General features: G+C 40.6%; 1 protein-coding gene across 1 annotated transcript in view; it reads right to left on the bottom strand.

Annotated features, from left to right (window-relative positions):
- The window catches only part of LOC117525795 (voltage-dependent T-type calcium channel subunit alpha-1I-like), a 364,422-nt gene that overhangs the window by 258,962 nt on the left and 87,365 nt on the right, over nt 1-18,095 (bottom strand). The window contains exons 2-3 of the mRNA XM_034187733.1: nt 9,186-9,297; nt 3,024-3,157 (exon numbers count right to left, since the gene is read on the bottom strand). Coding sequence (XP_034043624.1) covers nt 3,024-3,157; nt 9,186-9,297 — 246 coding nt within the window. The remainder of the gene's footprint in view (nt 1-3,023; nt 3,158-9,185; nt 9,298-18,095) is intronic.

The raw sequence follows: 18,095 nt of genomic DNA on the forward strand, positions 1-18,095 counted from the left end.
GCCATTCCCAGTGGAGAAATCTATGGAAAAATATGTTTTTTTGCTCAGAACTGTCAACTTCCCCCGGCGTGGTAAATCCACACACATGGTCACATGCTGTTGTGGGGCAGCCAACTGTGTTGAGACGTCTGCTTCAGCTGAGCTGAGTCCGGTGCTGCTCTTAATCCTTCCCCTGCAGCTCGCCGGCTGTTTGTGTTTGAAACATGCGAGTACCCAGGGGCGCGGCATTTCATCATGTCACCTTCTATGCTTCATGCGATGGATGCAGGACTGGGAAGTAATTGGTGGTGGCGGTATCTCACTGTGTCATGGGCTTCGGTGCTGGGGGGATTGGCACATGGAGCAGAGGTGATAGATCTCAGAAGCTGTCACTTAAAGCACAATAGGAACAAGGAGCAGAGGGAGGTTGAGGAAAGAAACATGAAATATCACCGGGAGGAAAATTCCAGACAGAAGTTTACCAAAAAGCAAGATGGTGGCAGTACACATAGTTTCTCTTGTCTAAAGCCCAGAAATATCTGTGTGCACGTGTCTCTTGAAATTCACAAAATAAATACTGCGATGTAAAAAATATCCCATCTTACTTTCAGGATAAATGAAGAAAAGAAGGATTAAAGGCTGATTTGAAAACAGAAATGTTCAAGAACAAAAAACAAATTAATTTCAAAATATAACATACAACCCCAGTTCCGATGAAGTTGGGATGTTGTGTAAAATGTAAATGAAAACAGAATAAAATGGTTTGCAAATCCTCTTCAACCTATATTCAATTGAATGCACTACAAAGACAAGATATTTAATGTTCAAACTGATAATCTTTATTGTTTTTGTGCAAATATTTGCTCATTTTGAAGTGGATGCCTGCAACACGTTTCAAAAAAGCTGGGACAGTGGTATGTTACCACTGTGTTACATCACCTTTCCTTCTAACAACACTCAATAAGCATTTGGGAACTGAGGACACTAATTGTTGAAGCTTTGTATGTGGAATTAATTTCCATTCTTGCTTGATGTACAACTTCAGTTGTTCAACAGTCCGGGGTCTCCGTTGTCGTATTTTGCACTTCATAATGCACCACACATTTTCAGTGGGCGACAGGTCTGGACTGCAGGCAGGCCAGTCTAGTACCCGCACTCTTTTACTACGAAGCCACGCTGTTGTAACGTGTAGAATGTGGCTTGGCATTGTCTTGCTGAAATAAGCAGGGATGTCCTGAAAAAAGACATTGCTTGGATGGCAGCATGTGTTGCTCCAAAACCTGGATGTAACTTTCAGCATTGATGGTGCCATCACAGATGTGTAAGTTGCCCATGCCATGGGCACTAACGCACCCCCATACCATCACAGATGCTGGCTTTTGAACTTTGCACTAGTAACAATCTGGATGGTCTTCTTCCTCTTTTGTCCGTCCATGATTTGCAAAAATGATTTGAAACGTGGACTCATCAGACCACAAAACACTTTTCCACTTTGTGTCTGTCCATTTCAAATGTGCTCGGCCCAGAGAAGATGGCAGCATTTCTGGATGTTGTTGATGTATGGCTTTTGCTTTGCATGGTCGAGTTTTAACTTGCACTTGTAGATGTAGCGACAAACTGTGCTAACTGACAATGGTTTTCTGAAGTGTTCCTGACCCCACGCGGTAAGATCCTTTACACAATGACAACCTGGTCAGCACTTGTGCACAGGTGTACTACAAAAAAAGGACTTTGTACTCATTGCAGCAAAAAAAAAAAAAACTCACCTCAGAAATTAGTTCAGTTTTCCATTCTAACTTCCTGCTAACAGCCTCCAGACAGCACAGTGGATTTGTTCTGTGTGTGCGTGCACACGCGTGTTGTGTGTATGCGCGTGCATGTGAGCATGCATGCATGCATGTGTAGGTGTGTGTACACAGAGTGCAATGGTACCAAACATATGGAATGAAATTTGCCATCTAAATGGAACCAAATTGCACTTGAAATGCAATACAACACAACTGTGATGAATAATCCATGTCATGTGACATACAAAGCATCACTCAATGACAAGGATCCACTCAATATATATATATATATATATATATATATATATATATATATATATATACTAGCAGCATGGTGGATTAGTGGTTAGCCTCACAGCGAGAAGGTCATGGGATCAGTTCCCACCTGTGGCCTTTCTGTGTGGAGTTTGCATGTTCTCCCCGTGTTTCTGTGGGTTCCCTCCAGCTGCTCCAGATTCCTCCCACCTTCAAAGGCATGCAGGTCAGATGGATTGGAAACTTTGACCACAGGGGTGTGTGTGGGTGTGAATTTGTCTATATGTGGCCCTGTGACAGGCTGGTGTCCTCTCTAGGGTGTTCCCCACCTCATGCCTTATGACTGCTGGGATAGGCTCAAGCCCCCCACCAATCAATAAGCGGCTCAAGATGAGTGTATGTGAATATATATATATATATATATATATATATATATATATATATATATATATATATATATATATATATATATATACACATCATGCATAGAGAAATGTGCCACATGGCCAAAATATCAAACCGGACACTCTCTCATAATGCAAGTCATACTTCTCTTCTTCATCTCCCTCAGTAACCACTGATTTGATACAAAGTCATTCAGAAGGATCATCCAAAGAGATCAAGTACCAGTACCAGAGCTTGTGGAAATATTTTTGCACAATATGACTCCTTTACAGTAACAATATGTGGTCGGCCACCATCTCTAGAGACATAGTATGAGTTTTCATTGTTCTTATTATCATCATCATCATAATATTTATGGGTAGGAGTATCCACAGTGAAATTCATGACAATTTCAAAGGCATTTTTGACGTGGAAAGCAAAAAGAAATATCAAATGGATTGCACTGTTTTATACAGTGCAGTGATCGCACAATGCCATTCCATTTTGTGTAAAGTGCAAGTGGAAATCAACGATTCACTATTTGCACTCATGAGGCACTTGAGAAAGAAGAAAAACAACAGAGAAAAAGCAAAATGAAATGAGAAATGTTCATCTTACCCTGCCATGACGATAAAGAAATCCAGACGATTCCATGTGTCCCCAAGGTAACAGCGTCGACCAAAGATTCCCAGAGCAACCATCTTGATGACCATCTCCAGAGCAAAGAACATGTAAATGAAGGCATCAAAGGCCTGGCAGAGGACAGGAAACAAGACAAGAAGTAGATCAAAAGTGCTGTGAGAGCACAGCAACACCACACTCAAATGATGTATGACCTTTTAAACAGTCAAGTGGTTTCTGCTCTGACATGCACAGTCAACTGTGGGACCTTACATGTAGACAGGCGTGTGTCTTTCCAAATCATGTCAAATCAACTAAGTTTACCCCAGGTGGACTTCAATTAAGCTGTAGAAACATCTCAAGGATGATCAGGAGGCACCTGAGCTCATTTTTAGTTTTAATGGCAAAGACAGTGAATACTTATGAACATGTTATTTCTTAGTTTTTTATATCAATTTGAACATATCTTAAAATACCTTTTTCACATTGGCTTCATGGTGTTTTGTGTGTAGAATTTTGAGGGAACAAAATGAATTTCATCCATTTTGGAATGAGGTGTAACATAAAATGTGCAAAAAGTGAAGTGCTGTAAATATTTTCTGGGTGCACTGTACCAATAAATCAAAAAATATGTTGCTCATCAATATATCCAGGTTTCTTGGTTGTTGAGATATACAAAAATTGTGTTTTTATTTATTTATTTATTTTTGTACAATGGTTTCCTTGAGCTTCCACCAAACAACAAATATTATCACCTCTAGATACAGTATCCATCTGTGGATGAACACAAATTAATAAATCCTTTGCCATTCTTCCTTGTTTCAGTCGGGGTCACCATAGCAGATCAGAGATGAATCTGCATGTTGATTTGGCACAAGTTTTATGCCGGTTGACCTTCTTTACAAAACTCCACATTACATGGAGAATGGGCAGGGATGGGCTTGAACCAGGAACCTTCCTTATTGGAAGCAACCACACTTAACCACCAACCCTGCTGGATTAACATGAATTGTTTAGTAAAAAAAAACAAACTAGTACAAATATAACACACCACTAATGTATAAAATCTGTGTACAAATTAGGTGAAAAAAGTGATTACTTCTTTCTGCTCACCATGGGCAATCCCCGTTTAATTCTAGCCCTCCCTGCATGAAATCTCCACCCACCCACATGCAACTGAGTTGTTTACCCAAAACATTGGGGAACTGGAAATTAATTTGTTTGAGCTGTAATCAGAGACAAGCCCCATATTGACATCCTCTGCGCCGCTCTGAGCTTTAATCAAGTATCTAATTAAAAGAAGAAGAAAAAACTCCATAGAAATCAAAGATCTCTGCTTGCTATTAGGTGTTATTGCTGTTGTGAGCAAAAATCCTTGATTAGCTGCTGCTCTTTTCTGTGTGTATACAGAGGATTCCAAATGAAGTGAAGCATTTAGCTGTTGGCTGTAATCAGATTGTGATGAAGTATGCAGGTCTTTGTTTCGGGGTACCAGTGATCGACAAGAGGCTGCCCCCTTGTTTTACTCATGTGATGGACAGTCAACCATGGCTTTCATCAAACTGCAGCGAGCTTTATGTGCTTTCCCTTGATCTGCATTCTGAATATGCAGGTTTATACCCCTTTGTGGCATCAGAATGACGAATCGGCACACATCTGAAAAGTGTCGGGTTTCAGTTCCAAAACGTTCTGACAGACATCTGTGAGAGTCCACACAGTTGGTCAAAATCGGCCGGTGGCCTGAGTGTACATGTTCAAAACCCTACGGATGCCATCGAGATGGGACACCTATCTGACAGCGGTCCATGTGCAGTCTGAGGACCATCTGACCGCAATTTACATATTCCGATGGCGGAAAAATGGGATCCAAAATTATTTGAGCGCATACGAGGGAACCTCGAGATGGATCTGGCACAGCAAAGCCTACTGGTATGATCTGCACGTGCCACGTATAATGAAATAATTAGACAGTTAATAACTTACTCAAAGTCAAGTTTCGTTCTTTTACCCTTGGTGTGTTGTCTTATCACAATTGTCAGTTGACAATTTGTGGTCAAGAAACAATTTCCTTTGAGATTAATAAAGTTCTTCTTATTCTTCTTCTTATTGAGGCAGATTCTGTTGTGAAAGTGTAGGTACACGGACCCACAACAGGGGGCGCAATGAACGGACAATGGAGAAAAGTAAGAACAAGTTTTACTGTTGTGAAAATAGCACAACTGATACAACAATTAGCAATTTGTAAGCCGAAATCTGCTGGTGTCTTGTGGGCAGGCCCGAAGGTAGGAGACGTCCGTCCTAGTTGAACCGGAACCACCCAGATCTCCTCTGCCACCGAAACCCAGAAGTACTGGAACCGCCAAGTCCCGAATTCCCAGGTGGCCACTGCCTCCGCTCGTCGGATCCGGTACTGCTGGCGGGAAAGAACACAAACACACAGGTTGGGATGCGACCGCACCCAGTAGATGAGAGGGGCAAAGCCGCCTCCACCTCTTGTCACACTGAAGCAGGAAAGGTGAGTACTTATCCGAACACTTGGCCTTCCGCTGTCCTGAAAAGTTTATAAAGTATCGTCACAAAGATACAGTATCTGTTGCAGAGGTGATTACCTTAAACTCAAGGTGATATCTCGGCACTGAGGTGGAGACGCTGTCCTGCTGATATACCTCCGTACTGAGTGAAGTCAGCTGTGTCCAGTAATGGGTGACAGCTGTCACCCTGGCTGCTCTCATCAGGCGGCGGCGCCCTCTGGTGCCTGGAGCCCGCACTCCAGGCAGGGCGCCCTCTGGTGGTGATGGGCCAGCAGTACCTCCTCTTCAGCGGCCCACACACAACAGATTCACCATCACTGTCTATGAGGAGTGATTCACTTTTAGAGGTAGCCTCAATTGATCATTCAAGGAAGTTGCATTGGTGCAATTTTTCAGCAACGGAGGTTGCCACTTAGGTAATGCCAACAATGCAAATAGTCAGCTGATATTACAATCTTTTTTTATTTTTATGATTTTTGGAGATTTTTCATAAAGTGTACGGCTCTTGGAATCAGCTTAAGTACTTTATCAATAGTACATCTTCGTTCATTCTAACATGGACTACCTGCCAATTTCAAATAACCCATTTATAGCTCCCTCTGTTTTTTTTTTTAGTTCATCCCAAAATGTGACTGGATCCTGATAAGTTTCAAGAAAATAAATTTTCATTTTCTGTATACTTCAAACCGTGCAGGCAAAAACTCTGTGGTAAAAAGCAGCTCAGCTTGCAGAGAACCTCAAGTCTACATTTGTTCAAGCTTATAGATTTTTGTGTTGAGGTGCTTTTGAGATCAGGGTATTGAACACAGACCTTTCAGAGAAGAGAGCATTGACTGTGGCGCTGTACCCGCTAAAACCGTGCCAGCAATGAATAGGCTCAATGGATAGTTGGAGGAGAAATTCTATTAGGTCCACCTCACCGACCACAACCCCCAGTGAGCCAAATCAATCCAGCATGTGCTGCTGGACGGTGACTGAAGTACTTTGTGTGTGTGTTTGTGTGATTGTGCAAAAAAAAAAAAAAAAAACGCCACAGCGATTCAACAGCGACTTTACGAGAATCAACTGGAGAGCTTCGTACGCTGTGTGCGCTCACTGATGTCTCTCTCTCTCTCTCTCTCTCTCACACACACACACACACACACACGAGAAGGTATCCTGAGTCTTGCTGAGTGATGGCAAATGCTGCAGACGCACTGAACATGTGAAAGCCATGTTTGCGGCAGCATAAAGACCTCATGCTAGCAATGAGTCACCGCGTAAGTGCAGGAGTGGGTCACACAGCACAGGAGGAAGAACAGAGAGGAAAGTGATGAGAGAGAAAGGATGTGTGTGTTAATGATTTTTTTTTTAACATCAGGAGGATTTTTTATTTTTTGTTTTTTTTGCAAATAATTATTACCTTCACCATGGAGGTTAAGGAATGATGGATATGCCATTAACTATTTAATTTTGTTCAAGAAACTTTGAGCTGATCTTAACCCTCTTGGGTACATGGATGCACTCATGCATCGAGAGCAACTTTTCATCATGTTCTGAATCTTTGACAGAATGTTACAGATTTATTTGAAAATAGAAGACATCCTGCTGACATTGGTAAGTGATTTTATTTTATATAAACGTTATTTTACAATGTAACAGCTCCCTGGCATTCAACTCCCAGCAGGCGGCACTGTTGCACTGCATGGCACATATATTTTTAGACATTTATTGTATATTAAGATATTTTTTCTATGGCTTACACAACTTTTGGGATCTAAAGATCGATGGTGCCATTTTTAACACAATAATCATTCATGCACGTAAATAAAATGCACATGTATTTTCTCTAAAGATTTGAAGAATTGTTTAAAATATATCAGAATTTCAGCTTTCCATTGCAGCCAAATCTCTAACACTCTAAAAGCCGAGTTGGGCTTCTCATGTGTAGACCTGTGTGGGTGACCTCCTTGACTGGAGAGTAACCTGCATTGAACTGGCATCCCATTCAGTGGAAGTTATACACTCACTCTCATTTGCTTCATGCTATGGATTCCAGAGTTACGCACTGGCACCAATGCATCTCAGGTCTTATATAGGATTTCTTGTAGTAGAATAGGAGTTAGACTACAACAGGTAGACCTGGATTTGATTCCCAGTCACATTTCTCTTCTGTTTCCTTGGACAAGACACTTCATCTGCATTTGCCCAGTCCACCCAACTCTAAATGGGTACCTTCCTCGACTGGGGAAGTAACCTGTGATGGACTGGCATCCCATTCAGGGGTTGTCATAGACACTAATCCACTATGGAATCGCGTAACACAGGCACCAGTCGGCCTCTGGGCCGATATGTCTTCTTTACAAAATAAGGGAGGTTTTGCCACTGCCAATTTCTTATCAACAAATATATTAATGACTTCTACACCCCTGTGTAGCCTCTAAATGGGGTACAGTGGAGAAATATAGATAATTGATAGGATGACGCAAGCGGCTTTTGGTGAGGTGACACTTTTCTTTGATCAGTTCAAAGCTTGAACTGCAATAAAATATGAGTAAATGTCTTTAGCAATGTAGCCCACGGTGGTGGAGAACTGAAAAGAAAAACAGCAACAGAACAATCTAAAAAGGTTTTGGAGAAGATGTCACACTATAATGTGAGAAACCTTTGTCTCACTGTTTATTTACTCCTTCCGTGTCCTTTGACAGACTTCCACCAAATATGGTTCATGGAAGAAAGGCAACGGCAAAATTGCCCATAAAGAGTGCATTTTGGCTTAGATCAAGGTAATTGGGGTCAAATGTGAACATATTTGTTTGTTTGCTTGTTCCCATATTCCTACTAGGTCCTTTGTGTGATTTCCGCCAAGCATGACACACAGACTACTATCAACCCCAAAAGTGCCAGAACCCCCCACCCCCCAAATTCCTACCCAGTTATGGTCAAAGTCCCTGGGATCAAAGGCCAAACTTTTTTTTTTAATACCAATGTCGACCAAACCTGGCACACATATGTTGGTGGGTTCTCAAATTGCCCAGGTTACATAAAATTGCCCAGTGGTCAATCACTAGGCTCAAGGTTACAGAGGTCATTCGTCAAACGTTTTCAAAGCTTTTCACTCTGATTTGCATCAGACTTGTCAAGCATATGGATGTAACTTTTGGTTGGTTTCTTAAGGATTCACGCTAATTAAGCTAAAGACATTTTCAGTGTCTAGACATATTCATCCTCTGACACATCCAAAGAAATGTTGCTGCAAATGTGCTGACTTCTAAGAACAATATTTCTTATATTTAGTTTGCTCAATTTCTTTTGGACTCTGAAAATGGAGGGAGTGTCCATTAAAAAGTTCACAATTAATTAACTTAATTCATTTTGTTTATCTCATTTCATTTTATTAAATCCCTTGAGTTAAAGCTGGAAGTAGACAGACACTACAAGCACATCTTAATGCTTTCATTTCAACTGCACTGTGGTGGTGTATGCATGCACAATATACAAAAACTGTTCAACACAACGACAAAAGAAGAAAAAACTAGACAAAATAAATATGATTCTTTTGGCAGAGTTTAAAAAAAAAGTTGTTGTAAAGTCCAGCAGCAGTGAAGTCTAAACTCAGTGGAACACACGGCCGTATGTGTGGGTTTACCTGCAGAATTTGGCATCGGTCAGAGGAGCAGTCGATGTTCTGACATGGCTGGTACATGCCCAGGGTCACGCAGTTCAACAGGATCACCATCATGCTCACACGCTCGAACCATGTGGACACAGTTCAGTTAAGGACAACAGCTGAAAGAACAGCTCACAATCAGAGATACATTAGAATGAGTGGATTTAATTCAGATGAATAACAAGGTTTCTCTCAGCAATAAAGGAAAATTAATTAAGTGGTGTGGGTCTTTGTGACAGCTGACATATTGACAAAATTAGGGAAAAAAAATATTAAAATGTTTGAATTCAAACACTTCTGCACTGCTTTACTGCTGAACCTAATCAAAGTGAGTGACAAGCAGCTAATTTAACAAGTGGAACAGCAGGAAAATATTCTGCTGAAAAATAGTTTACTAGGGATAAACTATAATGCAATGCTAAACTATCCTCAGTTGTATGAGCATGCAATCAGTGAAAGAGTGTGCAGAAAGAATATGACCTTTTGACCACTTAAAATAGGTCAAGGTTAGCCATCTTTGAACTTGTCCAAGGTCTGTGTCCCAAGAATGCTCCCTGTGAATTTGAAGACCCTGGCAGTAATAGGACTGGAGTTATGCTGAGTGCAGACAGACAGGTGGATGGACAGATGGATGGACACAAAGTCTCCGCAATACCGATAGCACCCAAAATACCATATTTTTACCCGAGGAAAAAATATGGTATTTTGGGTGCACTTATTCGTATACTAGTATCAGCTAAAACATAGACATCCAGGACTTCAACACCACCCAGAAACATCAACTCAAGTGTTAACACTTTCAGTGCTACATTAACAGTCTTAGTGTTAAATTAACAGATAGTGCAAAAGGTAACACCAGAAAAGTGTTAATTTAACACAGAAAAGTGGACACATACAGACACTTGTTTTAAATCAACACTAGCAATTTGCTGTATCAATCTTTGTAAAAAGATTTTATTTGGAAAGCAACAAGCAACCAAACAGGGTCAATGTAGAAGCAAGAATGAGATATAAAGCTGGATACCATCAGCTTAGCAATTTAAAGCAACTCCAAATGCATCACAATATCTGTCCAAAGGGTGCTATATACAGAGACAACAACAAAAGGTCAAATACAGAACCCTGAGGCACCCCATTATTAACATGCATAAGTTTAGTATTAGTGTTCATCTATTTAGCCAATGAACCTCTCAACCTACCATTGGAATTTTAGTATATGTATATATTGCATCAACATTTTACTTGCAAAAACCAAAATATCTCTCTCTCTCCCTCAAAAATAAATAAATTAATGAATTAAAAAAATATGCAGAAAGTGTTTTACATCATTGTGGATAAATCAGTCATGCAAACTGTGCAACATTTAAATATGCTGTAAATCTCTCAAGCTGGACTGGGCAAGGTTTCATAAATCAGTCTAATCTTGTTTAGTTGAATAAACTCAGTTGACTAATTTTGTGATGTTAGTCGTTGCACAAAGTGCTTAGTTGGCTAAAGTTTCACATTATGCAACTAAAATTTTAGGCTGGTACAGAGGACGCTAATCTTATTATAGTTGACAAAACTTCAGTGTCTTACCTCAAAAATAGTGACAATCATTTACCACCACTTGATGGAACACTCAAAAGCCCCCCTACATCGTTCATGTTCCTCCAAAAGGAGAGCTTCATCCACTTTTGGCCATGGTTGTAGCAGACGACTGTCATGATGTGTCTGTGACAGTTCTCACATTAGCCACCGGGCGTTGCTGTTACGCAGCATTGTGTGCACAAAAAGGCTTGACAAAAGTGTGGAAGAAGAACTGATAGGTTAAAGCCCCTGTCACACTGGGCCTGCGTAGAGTTGCATTGTGATGCATACGCAGGAATGGCTGCGTAAATTGCGCTTGGACTTGGCCCACCTCTTCTTCTTCCGTGGTTTTGAAACTTCACTGCCAGCAAAGTTCAGCAGAGTCCAGCCGGATGAATAACATTTAACAATGGCGGTATGTACTAAAAAAAAAAAAAAAAAAAAAAGGATTTTTCGCCAGACTGGCATAGGGTTGCATAAAATTGCGGAGGCATGGTGTACAGCGCAGTGGTGTGTAGACTTCATGCAAACTTAATTATTAATAAAGGCAGTTAATGAAACAACGGCTGGGTAGTTCATCACAACCACCAACCCGGAAGTCAACAAAACAGTCGCACATTGGAGGCCTTTCTTGGCAACGGCGCTCACGAGGCCGTTATGTCCGAGAAAATCGTCGTCTAACATAAGACAGGTAATCTACAAGTTTAGCTGACGATGTGAAACAGTGATTAGGCGACTAACCGTAGTTGATTAAGTAAGTTTAATAGACTAAAAGATTAGACGGCTTTATGAAACCTGGCCTGGTGCATAAAGGGTTAACGGAGTATTTCTAATGCGCTCCAGCAATGAAAAATGTAGCATGTGATGTCGTAGCTCTATGAGCTCTGATTCGCACACTTGATTCAACGGTATTACTCCCCCAACAGGCACTGACACACACACACACGTCTGAGAGAAAAATAAAGAGATGATGAGTCTAAATTAGCTCCGTTGAGCTCTGCTGGCGCTGTCTCTGCACATTTCACAGCTTCTGCTGTAATCTGTTGTCAGACTGTCTTTCAGCATTTCACTGGACCTCTTCCAGTTCAGCGGTTTCCATCGAGCCGGCTCCTGTTGTACTCGTTACTACTAAAAGTGACAAAAAACACGATGCATAACTAATGTCAGGCATTATCTGCAGTGACGCCAATTATTTAGGAGATAGCATGGGCTTGATCAAAGCTCGTGTTGAGAAAAGGTTACAGCAGAATGAGGAGGATGCAACAGCAAGTTTCTGCAGAAAGATGACAAACAAAAGCAGCAGAGTGTAACAGATTGATTCTATATGCATTTCTTTCCATTTTTATGCATTGGCTTGCTCACAAACCTATGAAGGAGGATGTGCTGTAATAGTCCAGGAGGTCCAATCCCTCCCTCAGGCTAAAGCACAGAGCTCCGCGGCAGCGTACAACAAACAGGCCGCAGGACATCTCCAGCTTCAGCAGACTAAAAGCTGAGAAACACAGAAACTTATCGTGTGAAGCTGCAACGCCGCCAGATTTCACAGTTCCCACAAAAGATTAAATTCTCAACATGTTTCTCTTGGCCCCACTTGAACCTTTCGACAAAGAGATGGGCTGCTGCAGATATCACACAGCGGATAAAGATAGACTGTGAGTGGGCAAAAAAGAAAAAGAAAAAAGCACGTACGTGCTCACGAACACCCACTCACAAATGCACACAGGCAGAAAAGTACACACATGCATATGAACAAATGATTAGACACAGTCGTCCGCCGCCGAAATTCCCACTGAAATATTAAATTCATCAGCTGATGGGCTCGTTGAAAGAAATATATTCATCACTGGAGGCAGATGTTTAATATTGGAGTCCTGACAGCTAACAGCTGTAAATTAAATGCACAAGACAAAGTTAAGAGGCAACATTTATCTTCTACTGCTGTCTGACCAACTTCACACACAGCAACGACAAGACAGAATCTTTATGTAAGTAATACTTCAAAATAGTGCTTTCAAAAGCACTGCCTATAATTTCTGTACTGAATAAACATACAAATTTCATATATTACTGTTTATATTTCAGACCACAACAGCATTCAGTGAATTTGTCAAACTTCAAAACACCATCATTTACCCATAAAATGTAAGAAACTGAATTTATTTTATGGCTTAATGAAAAAGTAAAATAATAAAAAAAAAAAAAATCAGTAATTATATTGTGTAGTTAAGCACAACTGTGATGGAGTTGAAATTGGAGTTGGAGTTGAGTCAGAGCTCTATTGAGCTGAGTATTCCATTAACTTTAACTAGTAATGACTTCATGACTTTCTTTGCTAACAAAATTTTAACGATTAGAGAACAAATTACTCATAACCATCCCAAAGACGTATCGTTATCTTTGGCTGCTTTCAGTGATGCCGGTATTTGGTTAGACTCTTTCTCTCCGATTGTTCTGTCTGAGTTATTTTCATTAGTTACTTCATCCAAACCATCAACATGTTTATTAGACCCCATTCCTACCAGGCTGCTCAAAGAAGCCCTACCATTATTTAATGCTTCGATCTTAAATATGATCAATCTATCTTTGTTAGTTGGCTATGTACCACAGGCTTTTAAGGTGGCAGTAATTAAACCATTACTTAAAAAGCCATCACTTGACCCAGCTATCTTAGCTAATTATAGGCCAATCTCCAACCTTCCTTTTCTCTCAAAAATTCTTGAAAGGGTAGTTGTAAAACAGCTAACTGATCATCTGCAGAGGAATGGTCTATTTGAAGAGTTTCAGTCAGGTTTTAGAATTCATCATAGTACAGAAACAGCATTAGTGAAGGTTACAAATGATCTTCTTATGGCCTCAGACAGTGGACTCATCTCTGTGCTTGTTCTGTTAGACCTCAGTGCTGCTTTTGATACTGTTGACCATAAAATTTTATTGCAGAGATTAGAGCATGACATAGGTATTAAAGGCACTGCGCTGCGGTGGTTTGAATCATATTTGTCTAATAGATTACAATTTGTTCATGTAAATGGGGAATCTTCTTCACAGACTAAAGTTAATTATGGAGTTCCACAAGGTTCTGTGCTAGGACCAATTTTATTCACTTTATACATGCTTTCCTTAGGCAGTATTATTAGACGGTATTGCTTAAATTTTCATTGTTACGCAGATGATACCCAGCTTTATCTATCCATGAAGCCAGAGGATACACACCAATTAGCTAAACTGCAGGATTGTCTTACAGACATAAAGACATGGATGACCTCTAATTTCCTGCTTTTAAACTCAGATAAAACTGAAGTTATTGTACTTGGCCCCACAAATCTTAGAAACGTGTCTAACCAGATCCTTACTCTGAATGGCATTACCCTGACCTCTAGTAATACTGTGAGAAATCTTGGAGTCATTTTTGATCAGGATATGTCATTCAAAGCGCATATTAAACAAATATGTAGGACTGCTTTTTTGCATTTACGCAATATCTCTAAAATTAGAAAGGTCTTGTCTCAGAGTGATGCTGAAAAACTAATTCATGCATTTATTTCCTCTAGGCTGGACTATTGTAATTCATTATTATCAGGTTGTCCTAAAAGTTCCTTAAAAAGCCTTCAGTTAATTCAAAATGCTGCAGCTAGAGTACTAATGGGGACTAGAAGGAGAGAGCATATCTCACCCATATTGGCCTCTCTTCATTGGCTTCCTGTTAATTCTAGAATAGAATTTAAAATTCTTCTTCTTACTTATAAGGTTTTTAATAATCAGGTCCCATCTTATCTTAGGGACCTCATAGTACCATATCACCCCAATAGAGCGCTTTGCTCTCAGACTGCAGGCTTACTTGTAGTTCCTAGGGTTTGTAAGAATAGAATGGGAGGCAGAGCCTTCAGCTTTCAGGCTCCTCTCCTGTGGAACCAGCTCCCAATTCAGATCAGGGAGACAGACACCCTCTCTACTTTTAAGATTAGGCTTAAAACTTTCCTTTTTGCTAAAGCTTATAGTTAGGGCTGGATCAGGTGACCCTGAACCATCCCTTAGTTATGCTGCTATAGACGTAGACTGCTGGGGGGTTCCCATGATGCACTGTTTCTTTCTCTTTTTGCTCTGTATGCACCACTCTGCATTTAATCATTAGTGATCGATCTCTGCTCCCCTCCACAGCATGTCTTTTTCCTGGTTCTCTCCCTCAGCCCCAACCAGTCCCAGCAGAAGACTGCCCCTCCCTGAGCCTGGTTCTGCTGGAGGTTTCTTCCTGTTAAAAGGGAGTTTTTCCTTCCCACTGTAGCCAAGTGCTTGCTCACAGGGGGTCGTTTTGACCGTTGGGGTTTTACATAATTATTGTATGGCCTTGCCTTACAATATAAAGGGCCTTGGGGCAACTGTTTGTTGTGATTTGGCGCTATATAAAAAAAAAATTGATTGATTGAATTGATTGAAATGAAATAATCAATATGTGATCGTAGCCGGAGAAGGCCAAGGGGATGCTCACATTTCACCTGGCTGTGGTAGATTAAAGGATTATTAACAGAGTGAGAGCTCTGTACGGGAAAATATCAGACCGAGGTGTTGACAGTACGGACCGAGTGTCAGCGAAGTGAATTTTTGTTTAGGGACTCACAGCACCCTCTACTGCTGACCTGAGGCAGGAAATTACAGGGAGAAGATTAAAAAAACTCTTTTTCTCTCAGGCCATCAGACTCTACAACTCCTCACACAGGGGGAGGAGGAGTAACAGGAAGACGGAGGACAGGAATGAGAGGAACAGCAGTATACAGTAAATCTGTCTGGTATTTATATTTGCAAACTGTTTTTCTTTTTTTACTTTCACATTTGATACTCTGTGTGCTTCTTACTCTGTGTGCTGCTATACAACACTGCTGGAACCTCAGTTTCCCTGAGGGAGTCTTCCCAAGGGAATCAATAAAGTTCTATCTAATCTAATCTTATTTTCTGCTTGTTTTTGCAAATAAAAATACCTTTTCAGTTCATCTGTGTCCTCATTACATTGGAGTTTAATCACCTGGTCTGTGACCTGATATGATTGCCACATGTGTTTTGAACTTCTGCTTTGGATGCTACATCTGCTGCTTTGACTGTGCATTCTGACCTTAGCTTGTATCTGTATGCTGTGCAATTTTCTACTACAGGATCCTCAGTTCTGCACAAATCATCACTCCTTATATTTATTTATTTGTTTTCCAATTCCCTATGGTCTCTGAAAATGACAAGACTGCACATGAGTGAAATTTCTAAATGATCAACAGCACAATTGCCATGCACCAGCTGAAACGGTCTTCCTAAACACTTAAAGAAGACACCTCACACAGACATGTTCAAAGTGGAATCTCTTTGAAATAAATACTCTAACACGCATCCTTGCCTCCCCCTATGCCTCCTGCACAATAGTTACATTCTTCTCTCTTTCCTCCGTCACCCATCTACAAAGCCACTTGATGTTGCGCTACACACCTTCTCAAGATCAATAAACACCAAACAAGCATTTATGTTTCTCTGCCTTCTGCTCTGTGACCTATCTCAGTGTGAATGCTGCATTAGTTGTTCGTCTCACTGGCCTCATTCCTTTATGGTGCTTTTCTAGGCAAATATGTGCATAGTGTGAATCTTCAGGGCAGCTTTTTTTGTTGTGCTGCAGACAACATGACAATAATTGTGTCTGAGTTAATGCCATGAGGATTATCTTCCACCTGCAGAAGACATGCTTCACAATCAACCTCCACGAGTCACCGGTGTCTCATGCACGGCGCCTATGTTTGAGCCGCCTTTTGCCATTTTGAAGTGTCTTTCTCTCTTCACTTCTGAAAAATGAGTCAATTAGTGTACATGCCTTGAAGGAGGTTCTTTTTTTTAACGCTCACACACATATAGCAAATTCTACATCACAGCTGGATGAAGAAAGAAGTGGAATTCGAAGCACAAGGCTCTATTACACATCCAGCCTTCAATGAAGATTAACTCAGAAATGGTTTTATAGAGCGGCTTTACCTTCGGAAAGTTTTTAACCTTTTTCTTTTTAAAAGCAGTTACTGATTCCTCTTATCCACCATGTGACTGCCGCTCATGACTATAAACTACAGAGAAAACCTACAGATTTGCACTGGGTCCAATGAGCAACTTTCTTAAAATAGTAGAAATATAATTTCACTTTCTTTGACATTGAAATCTTGCATTACAGGACCCCTGAAACCATTAGGTACTAGAATAAGGACAGGGGTGGGCACAGCTAACCAAACAGTTACCTTTGATAACCGCTAATCTGCCAACTGAAAAGTTAGCTTTTTTAATGCTAAACCGATAAACCTCTAAAAAAAATTTGCGGAAGTTATAGCTGACTGCTAACTTTTAGGATTGATTTGGCACCTTCAGAATTAGTGCATTACTTTAAAAGATATGTGCGATACATTCACTTTGTAAAAATGACAGAGTTGCCGTTAATGTCAATAAACTGTCTGGAATTAGTTTTGTTTATAAATGAAACCATGAGTGAAAAGTGCTTTGCTTTTCATGTCTCCTGCCACACATCTGTGTCATTGCATGTGGAACGTAACTGGCACTTTTTGCAGCAACAGCGGCAGCGGCATTAGTCTGCCAGTCTGCTCCCTTCTGCTGGTGGAGGGCTGAGCTCAGCTCCTCACGGCGGTCTGAATATTGCAAAACATGCAACAGACAGGAACTAACGTATGATTTTAGGGTTTACAATTGTTTTTGGCCATTAACCTTTGCTCACTATGCCAGCAAAGAAATATTAGTGGACTGAAAGTTAGCGGAACTAAATTTAGGGGAAGCTAATTGATGGTTTTCAAAGAAGGTGAAAAGCTAATCTGCTAACAAAAAGTTAGCTTCGCGAGTTAGCAGTTACTGGATTAGCCGAACTGTGCCCACCACTGAATAAGGATCCTGTGTTTTGGTACTTATCTCATAAACTGACTGGATTGATTATCCTACAGTGTCCCCAATGACAGATTGCCATAATTTGTGAAATTTTAGGTTCCAGGTCTAGATTCTAGAGTATTTTGTCAAAATTGAAACTTATTTGGAAACCAGAAAGCCACTCCAACTGGAGCATGACACACAAATGTAAATTTGTTTGGAACAGAAACAGCTACAACCTGGTTGAAGTAAGGAAGAAAACAAGACCTGGAGTTATATCTCGGCAGGCATCATTTGTCATTTTGCAATAGTGTGTCTCTGCAAAGCTTCAACTGCAAACTGGTGGAAATATGGACTGGTTTACAAGACGGTAACTTGACCCCAACCAGTAAAAGAATTGGTTGAGAACCAGAACTTAGTTGGCACATCCTGTTGGCA

Source organism: Thalassophryne amazonica, chromosome 15 (genome assembly GCF_902500255.1).
Source record: "Thalassophryne amazonica chromosome 15, fThaAma1.1, whole genome shotgun sequence".
Taxonomy (NCBI): Eukaryota; Metazoa; Chordata; class Actinopteri; order Batrachoidiformes; family Batrachoididae; genus Thalassophryne; species Thalassophryne amazonica.